Source organism: Sus scrofa, chromosome 18 (assembly GCF_054392235.1).
Source record: "Sus scrofa isolate SSC_HxYL_T2T_F1_AM1 chromosome 18, Sscrofa_HxYL_maternal_Yorkshire_Landrace_v2.0, whole genome shotgun sequence".
Lineage (NCBI taxonomy): Eukaryota > Metazoa > Chordata > Mammalia > Artiodactyla > Suidae > Sus > Sus scrofa.
This window is the reverse complement of record NC_139400.1, coordinates 33,746,315-33,763,111: the sequence shown is the minus strand read 5'-3', so window position 1 is coordinate 33,763,111 and position 16,797 is coordinate 33,746,315. Positions and strand designations below refer to the sequence as shown.

Here is a 16,797-nt window from a genome sequence, read left to right as displayed (position 1 = left end):
AGAACTATAGTCCTTAAGAGAAAGGAACCCTAGGAGGTAAACTCTAGATTTAGCCTGGCTTTCTGCCTGGAGGCAGGTTACAAAGCAAGGCCCAGGGAAGTGAGTCTAAACAGAGAACAACCATCTCACTTCATGGAGAAAGCAAATACCAGAGTGTGGAGTTGCTGAAGTGGCTGGAAACTATAGGACAGGGTGTGAAAGAGAAATGAACTGTATAGAAAAAAGAGCTCCAGAAATCCATATGGGGTTCCCTTGAGTCTTTGACCAAATACTAAGCTAAACATACATAGGGAGAAATTCCGTGAAGCCGGGTAGAGAATAACTACTGGAGGACTCTGAGATTTTAGAACGTGCCCAATGCTGGAAGATGGGATTCTGACCAGCAGGAGTGGAGAGACCTTGCTGATTACTCAAGCATTCAGCTGAAAACCCAGAAAAACGACATCTTACTACGGCTACAACAGACGGCTCCAACAAAACCTAAATTCAAGCTCCAACAAGATCGAAGACCTGGCTGAGGAATGAGAATTTCTAAATTAGAGTTTCTCAGTCTTGACATTATTGACATCTTAGACCAGTTAAGTATTTGTTGTGGGGGACTCTCCTATGCATTTTAGGATCTTTAGCAGCATCCTTGGCTCCTACTCCATACATGCCAGTTGTATTCCCTTCTCAGTTGTGACAATCAAAATGTCTTCAGACACTGCCAAATGCCCTCTGGGGGAAAAAATTGCCCCTCTGTTGAAAAGCATCACTCTAAGTGAATAAAAAGACTATATCGCTGGATTTCAAACTACCTGAAAGATTATTCTTTTCACAGATTACATAGCCGTCTGTTCACACTTACAATTTATAATCACGGTTGACTTCTGTTTTCTGTGCTAGAATATGAAATCCAGGAAAACAAAGTAAAATGCTTGAGAGTGTTTGGAGAAGAAGGAACCTTCCTATACTTGGTAGAAATGTAAATTGGTACAGCCACAATGGAAAATGTTATGGAGGTTCCTTTTAAAACTAAAAATGCGGTTGTTATGTGATCCTGCAAACCCACTTCTGGCATATATCTGGAGAAAACCATAATTCAAAAAGATACATACACTCCAATATTCATTGCAGCACTATTTACAATAGCTGAGACAGGGGAGCAATCTAAATGTCCACCAATGGATAATGGTTAAGGAGGATGTGGTACATATATACAATGGAATAGCCATAAAAAAGGATGAAATGGTGCCATTTGCAGCAATATGGATGGACCTAGAAATTAGCATACTAGGTGAAGTCAGAGAAATACCATGTGACATCACTTATATGTGATACCTAAATAATGATACAAAAGAACATATTTGCAAGACAGAAATAGACTCACAGACATAGAGAACAAACAGAGTTACCCAAAGAGATAGAGGGAGGTGGGGGGGGAGATAAATTAGGAGTTTGAGATTAACATATACACACTATTATACGTAAAAGAGATAAACAAGGACTGACTGTATAGCACAGGGAACTACACTCAATATCTTGCAATATACTATCATGGAAAATAATCTGAAAAGAATATGTATATACATCTACACAAACACACACACACACATAGATAAATCACTTTGCTAGACACTTGAAACAAACACAGCATTTTAAATTAACTATACTCCATAAAAAATAACAATATGTGTGTTAATTCCTAGTGCATACCCAGCACCTAAGCTGGTTGGTGCCTTTCACTTTGAGTGAATCAATGAAATAATGAATGAACACTGAGTTTTTGTCCTGGTTTTCTTGGGTTGCAGAGTGATTCTGTAATGCTGAGGCAGTTTCACGTTTATGTATCGCCTTTCGATTAACTGGAGCACACATGAGCTGGTCCCTCACTACCTGAATCATCCCAACCGATATGAATTTTCTACTATCGTTTACTCCCAACCTTTTAGCTTCTCAGGAAAGTAACAAATCCGCTGGTTCTCTTCTTTACATCATAAACTGAGAATTATTTACGTTTAATTGAAGAATTAAATTCTACAAAATGTTTAAGCTCTATGTTGTATCAGTCTTGGAATCAGACTAAGAAGAACAGTGTCAACAATGCAATTAGTGCTTTAAGGTGATAGGAGTATGAATGTTTAGAGAAAAAAATCTTGTGATATGATACAACTTACTATAAAAGATTTTTAAGTGAAAATTTTATCAAATTAATCTAAATGTAGAACATAATCTTGTTTACTATCACCCGGCTGCAAGAATTATCACTTTATGGCCAATTTTATTGATTTGTACTTATACCCACTTCCCTCCTACTGTTATTATTGTTCAGCAAATTCCAGGCGTCAATTTCACCCTTAAATAGTTGAACACACATCTCTAAAAGAACTATTTTTAAAACAAAACTACAATTTATTTTATATCTTAAAAGTGAACGTAATTCCTTAATTTTATTAAACACGCAGAGTTCAAATTTCCAGCAGCTTCAGACATCATAAATGACTCTCATTTTCTACAGTTTATTCTATTGACCTGCGATTGAAATAAGATTTACTCATAGCAATTGATTATTAATAGCAACTGTTTTTAGCAAGTGTTAAAATAAACAGCTATGTTAAGAGCATAGTGACAAGTTCTCTTATGGCACAACAGGTTAAGGATCTGGCATTGTCCCTGCAACAGCTTGGGTTGCTGCCCTGGCTGGGTTTGATCCCTGCGGGACTGTTTTTAAAATCTCTTTTAGCTGATAAGTTTTCTTGTTCACCTTGCCCTGGTCCCCTTCCCCTCCCCCGCCTTCCTCTCTTTCTCTTCTTTTTCTTCCTCTTCCTCTGCGGCTCTCCCTTAAGAAAGTGGGGAGTTTGTTCTACAGAGCTTTGTTGCAAACTTCAGGTTTAGCTGACATTTTTAAAAGGCAAATCATATTCAGAGATTTGTGTAAGCAATTTACATGTGTGGAATCTTTCACTTTCTCCAGATTTCATTCACTTTTAAATGGGGAATTACTTTTCTATGGTGGGCTATCAAAAGACATCACTAAATTTGTTACTGGGATTCAAGGACTCTGCATTGGTCTGAGCTTTTAGATTCCTCACACGTAAAAACTCTCCGTTATTGTTGTCAAGAAGAACAGAGTGAAATCAAACTGGAGATCTGTTCACTTGAGGCGAGCTTTCCACCTCCAGTTAGGAATGGATGCATGACGTTTTTTCTCCCCACTCTCACACTTTTGTACCCAGGAGCAACATTTTGTTGCTTGACAGCAAAATATTAGTATTGACAGACTTTTATTCCCTCTTTATTTAGTAACTTGATCTCCATAAGACCAATAGCAACATGATTTTATTTGACACCAATATCACCTTCGAACTTGAACAGAAAATGTACACGGTTATTTGTGATAATTTTGTACCTGTTCAAGTGCATGGTGAATTTTGACTTTTTCTTAGAGTTTGTTTTGGACAACGTGTCACAGTACAAGCAGAAAAAATATAATAGCAGAGGTAGATTTTCCTATCAAGGTCATTTATACACCAAGCTTCCTCTTCTGTATAACCTCTGCTGGCTTGAGCTGGCAATTGCTTCAACCCCAAGAGAACACAAATGACCACTGTGGTGATTAATAATATATCTTTGTTTTGAGTTAGACCTCCTGGAGCTGGAATGGATACATTGATTTCTAGAAATAATGAAATTCATAACAAGGTATCTTCTACTTACAAATATGATTCATTTCTTTGTTTTTAATTAGCCTAATAGAAACATACAATTTCTTGTGTGAAAGTAATCTGTGTTTTTCACAAAAACATAGCAAAAAGGCAATGGTTTATCTGATTCAAAGTGTTTTTTGGGACAGGGCAACAACTTCCTATACTTACCCACTGAGATTTAGATTTGCCTTTGATTTTTATGCTTTAAAAAAAATGTACTGTTTAGTAAAAGAGTAAGTCATGATCCCTTAAAATCATAAACTACATGTGTAATAAAGATTTAATCCATTAGAAGGGTTTTTCTCCTAAAGCGACAAAGAAAACTTTTCTGTAAGAGACGAATCTTAATTTTGATTTGAGATCATTTGTATTTTATTTTGAATAATTTACAAAGACAAAATATCCCATTACAGTTATAATTTAGTCAGTGCTTTGAGTTGTCACCAAATTTAACAAAAGTATGCGTTCTGACATTGTGAACTGCCACTAATATAAAGGACATCCATCAAACCATGCACACAGAACTGGGACTCATGATCCCATTGTATCTTGTGGCTTCATTTCTTCCACATTTGGAAAGGAGCAAAGTTTGATAGGAAACTCACTAAGCTTCAAATGCCACTAACAAGTAACTGATGAGGCCCCTAAAAATGCTTTCACTCACTGCTGAAAAATTGAGACCTCAGTCCTAGTCTTGTACAATAACTTGTTCTCAAACTAAATGTTTTAAAGTCAGAACAACTCTTATCCTGTAGGAACAGATATTTAGAAATCAGGATTTGAGTTCTAGGTTAAAATAAAATCAGTAGGAATTAACTATTTACATGATTCATTCTCTTCCCTTCTATACTGATTTCCAAAATTGAACAAAACATAAGGCCCCAGGTTGGTAACTTTCTAAAATTGGTTCCTGCAGTCCCATGGGCCACCTTCCTTTGCACCAAAAATTTAACTCCAGCAGAGAGTTGAAGATAAACCATTGCCCTCTGCGAATAATTTGCACCCTGGCCACTCTTCTTTACTAAACATGTGAGAATTTGCTGGTTAACTTCAAGTAAAAGGAAGTTGGACTGGGATAAGCCCATTTGCTCTTCATACCATTATGTTCATTTACTATTTTATAAATGAACATAAACAATTACGTAACACACAAATACAAACATGGGTTAGATAGTGAAGGAAAAACATTACTTTTTAATATTTTTTGGAGGGGAGGAATCTAAATTATCTAACTAAGTATCCCTCTTTATCAATTTTTAACACCCCCCCTTGCCAGCTCCCACCCCAACTTAATCTTTATGCTTATATCATCTTTAAGGAGATTCTCCTTGATGTTTAGTGACTGCTAACTGTTTTGTCATAAATCAAATTTCATTGATAATTTGCCTCCCGACAAGTAGTTCTCCTGAGTGCTTATTTTAGAGAATTTCCTTTTGGCTTCTCTTTCGTAACTACCTCTACGGCAAGCTACTCAAACCTGTGGCTAGACAGACAACTTTCTTCTTTGGCTGTCTTCTCTGGAACTATTGCTCCATCCCAAATCAGACCTGCACAAAGTCATTCCAGATAACGGGAGCGGAGCCTCTGTTTCTCTCTCTCCTCCACTACCACCAATGGGCCTATTCTATTCCAGAGGCTTTTTCAACATAAGTCAAAGTACATAAGTCAAAGTGCACTGGCAGAGGCTGGAAGATGAGAGTAAAACACGTAAGTACTTCCTAGCTGTCAGTATTCTATGGCTTAGTAATTTTCCTCAACAATGTTCATTTTCATTTCCACCAGTAAAACTGTATCACCTAGAAAGTCTGGGAGAATTACACCCTGGCGTTTTGAAAATAAGTTCAAATACTTATCGAGAATAAATTTAAGAGTCAAAGGCCATTTTCTGCCCATATAATGACCCCTGATCTCATTCTGTTTACTCAAAGAGCACAAATGGCTTTCAAGATCCAACTGACTAGGCCACCTTGAAAAGGTGGTTAGTTACCCACAAGCTATGAGACATTTTCCCCAAGCTCCCTGGGGCCCGGGCAGCTGTGAGGGAATGTGGCCTGCACCTGGGACAAAATTTTTCACTCGGCTGTGATATTCAGGAGAAACGGCATTTCTGCCAGCCTCGCAGATTCAGAATTGACCAAACTATGGAATTTCACAACTCGCCATCTCTTCCTGAAGTCAAATCTAATACAGACCTAGTCTCAGCAAAGGATAAAGTGGGGTGTGGGAAAGTCAGGAAAGGAGAAAGGTGGGATTCAATCAACTGATTTGCTAGGTTGGGACTTAAGTGCCCCAGGGCCCGAGGGCGACCAGATGGCAGAGGGCGTGCATCCTGGAGCAAGAGCTGGGATATCTGCACGTGGACTCAGGAATTCCGTTATCGGGAACCCTCTGGTCCAACCCCATGCCCGGGATCTTGGGAATCCCCAACCCGAGATGGGCTAGGATGTCCTGGGGGCCTGCTCCCCACGTGTCCACCGTCGCCTAGCCCCGAATGCCTATCACCTTCCTGACTCTGGGGCCGCGGCGGAGCCCCTCGGGTCATCGGCTCTCGACGTCCCATCCGTCCGGAGCTGGCAGTCCCCACTGGAAATGGGGGCTCTGGTTGCCAAGGAAATAGCCGCCTCACCCTTGCGGTGCCACCTACCTACCCGGCCCCTCGTCCCGCCTGTCGCCGCCCGGCGCTGCATTTCCTTGAGGGCCCCAAGACTTACAAAAGCAGGAACGGACGGCAAATTTAAACCCTTTCCCCACGCCTCTCTTTAGAGCCTCGGGGCGCTTGAGAGCCGGCAAGGTTGCGCTGCCCCAGGCGGGAGGGGATCCTGCGCTCACGATGCGGATCCGTGGGGGGAATCTCCACCCAGGCCGGGCCCGGAGGGAGCTCGAGGCCGAGGGAGGGGCCCGGTCGCACCCCTGGGACCTGCGGGGCTTCGCAGACCCCTGCGTCCCACTCCCCACAGCCTCCCTCCCCGGATGTGGCTCCGCTGCAGCGGGATGGCAGGGCTGGGCTGGGAGCTTGTCTGGCAGCTTCTACTGAGCAGCTAATAGTATAACAACCCGGCTTTGATAAATCTGAACTAATTACCCCTCTTAATTAAAGTCTTTAGCAGTTGTTTCACTGTTTTGGCAAGAAAACAGGAGAGATTGCAGTTAGAAAACACCAGAGCCCGAGCTCACAGCGGAGCTGCTGATTAACACTTGAAGCATTTCAAGGACCTGGCACCCGCCACAGTTTGGTTTTCATCCATGTTTCCTCCTTGGATGGAAGTATATTCGTCTATAAACATATATACACACAGAAAAACACGGAGGCTCCCTTTGCCAGCTGTAAAGAAGTCAGTAGGTGCCGTCAGGATGTGAACAATAGATCCCCGTCTAGGTGGTATCACTGTAATGCGTGCGTGGCTGTACACTACACACTTCTCCTATATATGTATTGTTCCTACTTAACTGAGCACTACAAATATACCAGATGGTCCAGGACAAAAGACTTGCTTCTATTAGAAAGCTCCATATTTTCTGTCTTTGAACTTATCGAATTTCATTACTTTATCAAAGTCCTAACTATTTGGAGAGACTCTTATTTGCTCTTAGTGATTTTTTTCAGATCAAATATGAGGTGACACTAAGCCAGGGTTGAACTTATTCAAAAGGAAGAAGGCTGAGGGGATCCGAATCAGTGATCTCTGGGTGAATAATATGAACAGAGCTCTGAAGTTTGTTGATTAAATACGCATGTTCCAAGTATTTATTTCCAACAGTCAATGAATCAGTTTCCACGTGCAAGAATCAAAACCAAAATTCCAATTCATCCATAATGAACCACCCTTATCTAATGTGTTTGTGTGCCTGTATGTGTGCATGTGTGCTCACGAATGCGGAATGTGCCTTTACAGGCACATGCATTTATGTGTGTATGTATAACATACACACAGAGTTTTGTTACCTCAGGGAAAGAGGAAATGATAATAAACAATCGGCAGGCATCTTGAGACCGCAGAATCAACACAATGGAAATATATACAATAATAAAATTAAAGTGGTGCAGCATTCCCGGGTTGGCTAATACAGGTCTCAATAAATACAGCAGAGATTTGTTTTAAAAAACAAAACAAAACAAACACCATCTCTCCACCCGAGATGAAAAGTCTTTCCAAATTAAAAAAAAAAAATAGAGAGAAAACAAACAACCCCCCAAATTTCCTCATAATTGTTAGTGCCTATATAGAATATGATACACAAGACCATTTAGCAGGTGCATGCAAGAGGTGAAAGGCCGGGGAATTCAGAGGCGTCTGGTCAGGGCTAACGGGTGCGGCCCACCATGCCCTGGGTTCTGCAGATGAGCTTGGGTAGAGAGGTCCAGCTCTATTCCGCCGCTGTCTCAGTGGTGGGGAACCCGGCTGGGGCTGGGAAGGGACTTTGGCCTTGATCACTGGTGGCCTGGGTGGAGCCCAGGCTGCAGGGGCCCAGGGGGCGGCAGCGGCGGCGGCAGAGGCGGCAGCGTCGCGGGCGGCGGCTGCTGTAGAGGGGGCGACGGGTCCGCGCCCGGCTCCCCGGCAGAAGTGCGGGTCAGCCCCAAGCCGCCGTCGTGCAGCTTGCGGACGTGCTTCTTGAGGTCAAAGTTCCTGCAGAAGCCCTTGCCACACGTGGGGCAGGTGAAGGGCTTCTTGTCGTTGTGGGTGTGCATGTGGAAGGTGAGGTTGTAAACCTGGTGGAAAGCTTTGTTGCAGATATTGCACTTGAACTGCTTCTCCCCGCTGTGGGTCAACTTGTGGTTTTTGTAATTCCCTGAAACAGACAAATGACAGGGACGTGGATTTGAAAAGAGAGCTCCTAAAGGGAGGAGGGGACGGCTGAAGGACCTCGGGGCTGCGACAGCTCGGGCAGCCCGTGCAGGGCTATGCTGCCCGCCTGCACTCTGCGCCCCCAACTCATTTTTAAACATCAACAATAAGATCGTTCCCTCCACATTTTAATACAATAGTTATTAACCCAATTATATAAAAGGAGAACCAGCAGTTAAAAAGAAATACCCCCTTTGTATAAGAGCCATGTCTTTCTCTAATACTCATCAGACTTGCCGATGGGAAGTTGGAATGGCAACACGTTCTCCAGTGACACCTACACTTTACAAATCATTTTCTGAAATATCCCCAAAGCTGAGGGCTTTCCTTAAGACTACTGCGAAAGACAAGCCCCTGGGTTGGATACCTTTTTGATGAAATCCTTTGCCACAGAATTCACATACAAATGGTTTGTAGCCTGCGTGTATTCGGGTATGGGTGTTTAAGGTAGAACTTCTATTAAATGCTTTGCCACACTGGTTACATTTATGAGGTTTTTCCTAAGAGGAGGAAGAAAAATTAGAAAAGTTAAGGTATTTTTGGTTAGTCAGCAGAGTCTTAAAAAAAAGACAAAAACACTGCTAAGCTCTCCCTCAAGCTTTTACATAAAACAAAGGCAAACAATACCGGGCATTTCCCCCTCGTCCAGCTGGTACTTTTAAAGCAAACCTTATGCTAGAGGGTAAGAGATTATTGGCCTTTTTTCTTTGTCTTTTTTTCTTTTCTTTTCTTTTTTTTTAACAAACCGCTAGGAAGGAAACAAGGTGAAACTGAGAGAGCCGAACACACCTGGGTGTGAATGATCTTGTGCCTGCACAGGGTGCTGGCTTGCCGGAAGCCCTTTCCGCACACTTTGCAAACGAAGGGTCTGGCTCCTGTGTGCACTGGCATGTGACGGGTTAAGTTATAGTGCGCGTTAAAGACCTTAAAGTTAAACACAAGTACAACAGGTTAGTCCAACAAGCACTTTAGAATCAAACTGGGCAGAGGAAGGGGAAGGAGGTAATAACGTTGTAAAGGTATAAAATGATTACAAAAATAAAATTAAATTTGGAAGGAAGGAAGGAAAAACATCCCCCATCCCTTACACAGTACTTACCTTTCCACACACTTCGCAAGTGAAAACTTTGGGCTTGGTATTAGGAGAGCCTCGGCTGAAGTCAGAGGTTTTGAACGCTATTTTTTCCGACAGAAGCTGGGCGCTCTCTTTCATGTAATGCTGCAGCTGAGCCTGGGACAAGTCTTTGAAAGCTACTCCCGAGGGGTATTTCTCCACCGCCGGGACCACCAGTTTATTCCTTTCCGCTAAATACGTTTTTGGCTGCGGGTGCAAAGGGGAACTGAGAAAGTAGGAAGCCACTGGGTGGATGTTAACGCCGGCCGTCGGGTGGCACGGGCCGTCACCTCGATTCAGGTAGCACAGGGCTCCCATGGCGTGGAAGGAAGAGTGGTTGACGACCCGCGGCCTCACCAGCTTGTACTGCTGCAGCGGCAGCGCGTCGCGGGCCAGGTCGCCCTTGAGACTCAGCGCGCAGTTGAGCAGGTCGCTGCAGCTGAAGGCAGGCGCCGCGGGCGCAGCTGCCGGCGCTGCCTGAGCCTCCAGACTTGTTTTCCGAGGCTCCGAGCCCGTCATCCCCGCCTTGGGGCTCGTGTCATACGCCACAGGCACGAAGGGGATCATGCAGGGGATCGACGAGTTAAGATGCAGAGAGTGCTTGGGGTCCCCCTTGGGCACGGCTCCCTGCAGGAAGTGGGGAACGGGCAGGGCCTTGGGCTCGGGAGTGCGCGCCATGATCCGTTCGATGGAGAAAGCCAGGGGTTTGGAGGTGCTCATCACGTTGCTCCGAGCCGGAGCAGTCGCTAACATTTTGGCAGTCGCGTTGTGGCAGCTACTGTCCATGTCTGAGTCGCCAGCGTCCGTCAGCCGGGGCCAGGCTGCGCCGTCGTTGCCTTGTTCCCTGCTTGTCACAGACCTGCGGAGAGGGGGACGGGCACCATCACCACCAGCAGCCTCCTCCTCCTCCCCAGCATCACCAGCCGAACCTGCCTGCCCAGCCCAATGGACTCCTGCCAGCCCATCGCAGAGATCTTGGCGCACCAATGACTCGGGGACAATCACTACTTATTTCTATCAATAGAAAGTGTTGTGTCAATAACGCAGCCAAGATCTCGCCAATCGTTAACTTCCAAGAGGAGAAGGTAAACTAGATAATTGCTCAATTCGCTTCCAACAGTCAACAGGAAAACTTTTTTTTTTCCTTTGCAGTCAGTGACTACTTTTCATTGGTGAGTGAGGTTCCTCCGCCCAGAAGAGGCGGGGGAGATCGCCAAAGCGCATCCGGCCCTCCCCTCCGCGCACACTCTCCCGCGCACACTTTGCTACCCTCCGCTCCCCCCCGCCCCTTCGCTTTTTACTCTGTCTTTTTAATTCTCAATCTGCTTAACCAGGCTTTAGAGGCCAAGCGAATCTGAGATCAATTTTCTCGTTTAGCTCTAAATGACATCATCTAAAATCATTGTGCAAGGGCTAAATAAGGAAACAGACTCTAATTCAGGGGCAAACGCCAGGCTATATTTATCAACCGCCAGGCTCTAGAAAGCTGCGTCCAGGCAGCCTTCCGCAGCGAAATCCGAGCCTTCCCTGTTAGGTTCCGCCGGGCCCGAATTGGGCCTGAGTCGGAGCCACACAGCCTCCTCCCCAGTCCTCTTTCTTCTTCTAGGGTCCGGGGCTGAGTACTCCTGGAATCCCAGAGTTTCCGCGCCCTGAACCGAGTCTGGACCATTTGGAAAACGCCGGCAGGTAACTGGCCTCCTCAAACGCCCCTGAGAATTAAAGGCCTTGGGAGGCTTGTTTTGTGTTTGTGGTTTTGCAAATGCGATGCCATGACATAAACTTGGGAAAGACATACTCCATCCACAAAGTTGAGGAGGAGTTGCAAGGAATAAACGGGTGTCACACCAAAAGAAATCTCGACTAGGGCCGGACACCACCCCGCCCCCCGCGCGCACACACACATACACACACACACGCGCGCGCGCGCGCGCGCTTTTTATGCCTTTCCACTGAGAGCCCGTAAAGAGTATTTCTTTAAGTACTTGCGCTCAGGTAGAGATCTCTTGGAACATTTTAAATACTGAATGTTGAACAGAGAGGAGAAACAACGTATTGATTTACTTCCCCACCTCCTAACTGCTGGTGTCCGCACGCCTCCTCAAAGCAGCGCAGGCGGCAGCCTTGGGTGTGTGCGCGCCGCAGGGTGACCAGCTCCACCACCTGCCTGAGAACCAGTCCTGGCCTCAGCCGCACTTCCGCCTCCCAGAGTGTGCAAGGAGACTGTGTCTTGCAACGTCCCCAATCCAGGTGCCCTCCAGGCGTGGCGCCTTGGCCCAAACTCCCCGGAAGGAGCCGTGAAGCGTTAAGGAGTGTTGCAGTGGCAGCGCTCCGGCAGCGCGTGTTCTCACCGCCTAGGCGGGCGCCGCTGGAAGCGAGCCCCGAGCAGCGGCGCGCGCGGTCCTCGTCGCTCCCCTTGGCAAGCCTGAGATCATGCGGAGCTTAGCCCTGGGGCCAGTCGTGCTGGGGTCCGGCGTGCACTAGCTGCGGCGTAAAGAGGACTCGGCTGCTGGGATCTTGAGCGGGGAGGCGGACGAATAGCGCGGAGGTGCCTGCGCTGGGCCTTTCCGCCTGGACGCCCGCAGCAGCTCAGAGTGCCTTCTACCTGGTGAGTTACCCGGAGGGGGTGCGTGTAGAACAAGAGGTGGCGGGTGCCAGACATCGAGCCAAGCGGGTGTGGGCGTCCTCTTCCAGTAGGAGTGGTGGAAAGGGTTGGCAGTGGGAGGCTGGATGCAAGCGGGCTAGAAACCCTGGGACTGCTGAGCCGCTGACCAATTTCACCTTCAAATGCAAAGCTGGACCCGGGCCGGAGGAAATTGACCTCGAAATAGTCCTTGTTCCCTACCCCATTGCCCCGCACAGGCCACCTGTGCTCACTCTGGCTTTTCGTGGGGGTCTGCCCGCGGGCCAAGAGAGGTGTAAACCGAGGGACTCTGGGTTTGGGAGCGCGCTGGGTGCACAACCGCGAAGCAGAGCAGCTGGATGGGTGGCAGGGAAACCTAATTGCGGAGGAAACTGGGGAGGAGACGTGAGTCTTATTGGAAGTTGGAGGCAGCCAAAGGGTCTGGTGGGGGAAAGGTCTGGATGCGACCAGGCTTAGCAAGGAGGCCTGTAAGTGCCTGGTTTCAGGTCTCCAGGTGGCGTGGGGTTGGGAGCACAGATGCAGCCGTAGAGAAGTACAGAATGAGGCGGGCGTGGGCCGGGAGTCCGGCAAAAGGCGCCGCACCCCCGGCGGCTCCTCCGAGAGGTTCTCGGCCAGGCGCAGACACCCAGGGTGCGCCCAGGCTGGAAATTCTCTTTCCGTTTGCCGTTGGGGCCGCAGAACCTGCCTCGTCTTCGCCCGGGTTCAGACAAAGAGCACGGGACGCCTTTGCTAGGGTAAAGCGGAGGGGGCGGGGGTAGTGTCCCACGACAGATGGGTCGCAGTTAAGACTTTAATTGCTGCCTTTGGGCGCGGATCAGGTTTCCTTCCCTACCTGCCGCTTCCCAACATCGAAAAATCTCCCTCCTGCTGCACTCCTCCGACGTAGAGCCAGGTTTACAAGAAAACGCGAAAAAGCACTAAGAGGCCGACTCTGCAAAGCTTTGGAGCGCCCAGCCGACTCACCACTCACCCGCTTCCGGAGCGTTACCTGCCTTCCTGACTGAATGCCACCAGTTTGTTTCTCGTTCGTGGCTTGTCCCTCCCTCATCTCCCCCTCCCCCACTCCCTCCTCCTTAAGGGCAGAAGAGCCTTGGTTTGACCTCGGGAAATTTCTCCTTCGTTGGACACTAAACTAAAAAGGAAAATTATTGGCTAAGGAGTATACGTGTTTTGCATGGTTGATATTTCAACAGTTTGCTTTTCACTGGTCTTTTTGGGCTTTGCCTTTTTGACAAGTGTTTGAAAGTATAGTGTCATTTGAGTAACACAAATATGGCAAAGTAGCAATTATGCCCTTCCTTTACTAGAGCTGAACTTCCTCATCCTAAAGACTGTGGAGGTGATTTATAAATCCAGGTCTTCATAGTCTAGCATTTGTTGGTGAGTATTTTCCATTAAAAATCTGAACTATATGGTAATCTTAAAAAATCTAAGACGTAAGCATTGTTTTGAACAAATGCAAAATGTATTCAGGAAGCGCTTCCATCTTATTAACAAATCTATCCAGTACTTGAGTTTTTTTCCCAAACACATTTGTAAAATAATAACCAAAAAACCACGGGTGAAAGAAGAGGATATTTAACAAATTGAGAAGCTTCTAAAACAGTTCAACACTTACAAATTATTAAAAGAATGCAAAGGAGCCTTGTTTGTTTTGTTAATGGAAAAATAGAAAGTCAGTAATAATTTCTTTGGATTTTCCTAGAGACTCCTATAATCCTCCCTTTTCTCATCAGAACTGATGGTTAAGTGCCCCCCTCCACCAGCCTTGGAAAGGCAGTATTCATTTTCCCTACCACTTTAAATCCTTGTGGAAGGCAAATTTTAAATGTGTGGCTTATCCTGGTTGAGAGGTCCTGAGGGAAGCAGAACAGCCCTTGGTCAGAGACCAGAGAACAAGCTCTGAGTTAAGACTTTCTGAGAAAATAAAAAAGTTTCACTCTGCTAAAGTAATTTAAAGTTCTTTTTTTTTTTTTTCTGGGGAATCTAAGTGTGATCTTAATGCCTCCTAAACAGTTCTTGGTATTACTCAAGAACTCGCATAATTTTCATAGGCTTTTGATTTATGGCCTTGTCACAAGTAAATGCAGTTTCTGGTCAAGATTATTGCAATCTGCAATAAAAGACAATAGAGCCATCAGTCACAAGTTTCCCATAATTTTGATCCCTTCTTCTTTAATGCTCCAAAGTACCATTGAATATTTTTAAAATAATAAAAAAAAAATGGACTGGGAAACATTATAACTTATCCAGCCTTCTGCCAAGTGTACTAGTTCATCCCTAGTCATGCTTTCAAGGTTTTCAGGCCTTTCCAACAAGGTTCCAACAAGGTTTTCTACCACCCCTGCCTTTTCCATAAAAGCAAGAGACTTTGCTTCTTATTAGCTACCGCAAGCTACACAAGCCAGAGAAAATTAGTCTTATGACTTCCTCCCCCTTTTCCAGGCATTCAGATTCATCTACACTTTTTCCTATTTAATAAATAGCACCCAGGGCAATGTACCTTCCTTCTAGAGGAGAAAAAACATTCCTAAATTCATCTATACTTTTGCTCAGCCTTTATCCCTGACTGATCTTTTGTTATTTCTTGTGTGTGATGGAGGCGGGTGATGGAATAGGACACAAATAGGAAGGGTCTGTAGGGTTCAAGAAAGTCTTGTTGAGTTTCTCTGATTAGTTAATGAACACACAGTAGGAACTAACTTTCTAGGACCTTAACAAATACCTGGGCCACAAGTTCAGATTTAAGGTTACTACTTTTGCTTTTAGTTAGCTTGGTAGCAAATACAGAATTCTGGCTAATTTTGTATAGCACGTGAAAGGCAGTAAGTATCACAGGTTAGGAGTAGAAGAGGCTGCAGTTAACTCACAGAACCATCTTTTCCTTGGGGAGAGGAGGAGTGGGAGAATGAATGGCTTAGGGCTTTGCTCTGGGTCTTTGTTGTTACTGTTTCTTTCATATTAGGGTTTCCTTTAAACCTCTCGAAATTCTCCTTTTGAAAACAACATTTGCATATTAAATTAGTTTGTAAAAGTAAATGAGGAGCCCCAAAGGTGAGAGCTGGTAATGAGCTGGCCGGCATTACAGTTGGCGATCGCTGCCCTGCCTTGGTTTCTGTCCCTCCACTAATGCTGGGGTCTTTCTCACCCATTCCCACAGGCCTGTAAAGTGTTTTCCCTCCAGACTCCCAGGCTCCGACTCAGGGCTGGACTTGATGGAAAAAGAAGTTTTTAAACACGTAACCCGATTTCTCCAACTTATTTGAGGAGCTGCCTAAAAGTCAAGCAACAAAAACCAGCCTTGCTTGCAATTGACAACGGAGTTATTGAAACTCGGGAAGTGAACAATTAGAAGAGGACCCCCCAAGTACCACTCTTCTTGTCCTACACCGCTAGCTGCTCATTGCGGTTGGCTGATAAGCGTTTTGTGGCAGTCCCCAGATAATTTTTTGAAAGTCACTTTGTGGTCAAAATAAAAACTATATTTACCACACAGCGCGACTCTTTCCTTGGTACTAGCCACGAGGTTTAGAGCAATTTTACTTTCAAACTTTCTTAATCTCACGAAACAAGTCGACAGTGGCAATTCAAATAACACAGAGCGAAGAATGAGTTTACAGAAATGGAGAAGCAATTAAAGTAAATCAAAGCCCTTGAGCTAGAAATCTCTCAGAGCCGTGGTAAATTCAGTTACCTCCCGGACCCTGGCTGTCGGAGCCCACGCCGACCCGCTGCCCTTGGCCGCCTGGGCTGCCATCACCTCGGCGTCCCCTGCCCTGTCCTCCGAGGGGGATCGCGTCCCGCTGCGGGATTCGGAGCTGGGGCGCCCGCCCCTCGGGCCGCGCTGGCCTGAGCTCAGCCAGGTAATAGAAGCCCGAAGTGAAAGAGAAAAGCTAAGCCCTCTCCCCGGCCGGGCTCTCCACTCATTGGCTCATGCCCACTAGTCCCAAACCGTTAAATGACGTTGGCAAGGCCGAGGGCTACCAGGCTGCGCGAGGCGGCCTTGGAGGGGGCCTGGAGGAGGCAGGGAGTTGGGGCGCCACTCCCGCTGCCGGCCGGCTGCCAGCCGACCTTCCCTGCCCGCCCGCCGCGCGGTGCGGCGCGGTGCGGTGCGCTCCAGCCGGCCGGGTGCCGGGTCCGCCAGCGCCTCGCGGTCGCCGATCGAGTCCCTCTGACCTCCAGCCTTGGGGACCGCCACTAACCCCGCGGGCTCTGAGGCCCCTCAAGGGCGCGGTCGCGCTCCTCCCTCTTTCCGTGCACCCCCCGGGGATCTTGCGGCTGCTCCATCCTCCTCCCCTCCGCGGGGTGGCCTGAAGAGGGGAGTCTCCAAAATCTCCCAAGAGTTTCGGGAGGGGGTGGGGTGGGGGTGCCGGATCGAGTTTAAAGACCAAGTAACAGATGGCGGAGAACTTCTGTTTGAAAAGTTTTTGAACAGAACATTCACTAATAGACTTGCTTTGAGGACTCAGAATGTAACTGAAGGGTCATTTAATCTAGATGTCAGGTGAAAGA

The 16,797-nt window shown here is 46.4% G+C and overlaps 1 protein-coding gene across 1 annotated transcript; it reads right to left on the bottom strand.

Moving 5' to 3' along the window:
• Window positions 1-7,400: 7,400 nt before the first annotated feature.
• On the bottom strand, window positions 7,401-16,388 carry FEZF1 (FEZ family zinc finger 1). The gene is made up of 5 exons (XM_021078842.2): window positions 15,980-16,388; window positions 9,630-10,503; window positions 9,320-9,454; window positions 8,898-9,030; window positions 7,401-8,474 (listed from the first exon to the last, which is right to left on the bottom strand). The coding sequence occupies exons 2-5, from the start codon at window positions 10,428-10,430 to the stop codon at window positions 8,116-8,118; spliced, it is 1,428 nt and encodes a 475-aa protein (XP_020934501.1). The 5' UTR covers window positions 10,431-10,503; window positions 15,980-16,388; the 3' UTR covers window positions 7,401-8,115.
• Between the last annotated feature and the right edge of the window lie 409 nt (window positions 16,389-16,797).

Excerpts from the sequence above, each read along its gene's own strand:
- FEZF1 (XM_021078842.2), bottom strand. The coding sequence starts at position 10,430 with ATGGACAGTAGCTGCCACAACGCGACTGCCAAAATGTTAGCGACTGCT. Across the intron at positions 9,455-9,629 it reads CTTGCGAAGTGTGTGGAAAG|GTCTTTAACGCGCACTATAA; the intron begins GTAAGTACTGTG and ends TTTAACTTTAAG. Across the intron at positions 9,031-9,319 it reads ACAAGATCATTCACACCCAG|GAAAAACCTCATAAATGTAA; the intron begins GTGTGTTCGGCT and ends TCCTCCTCTTAG.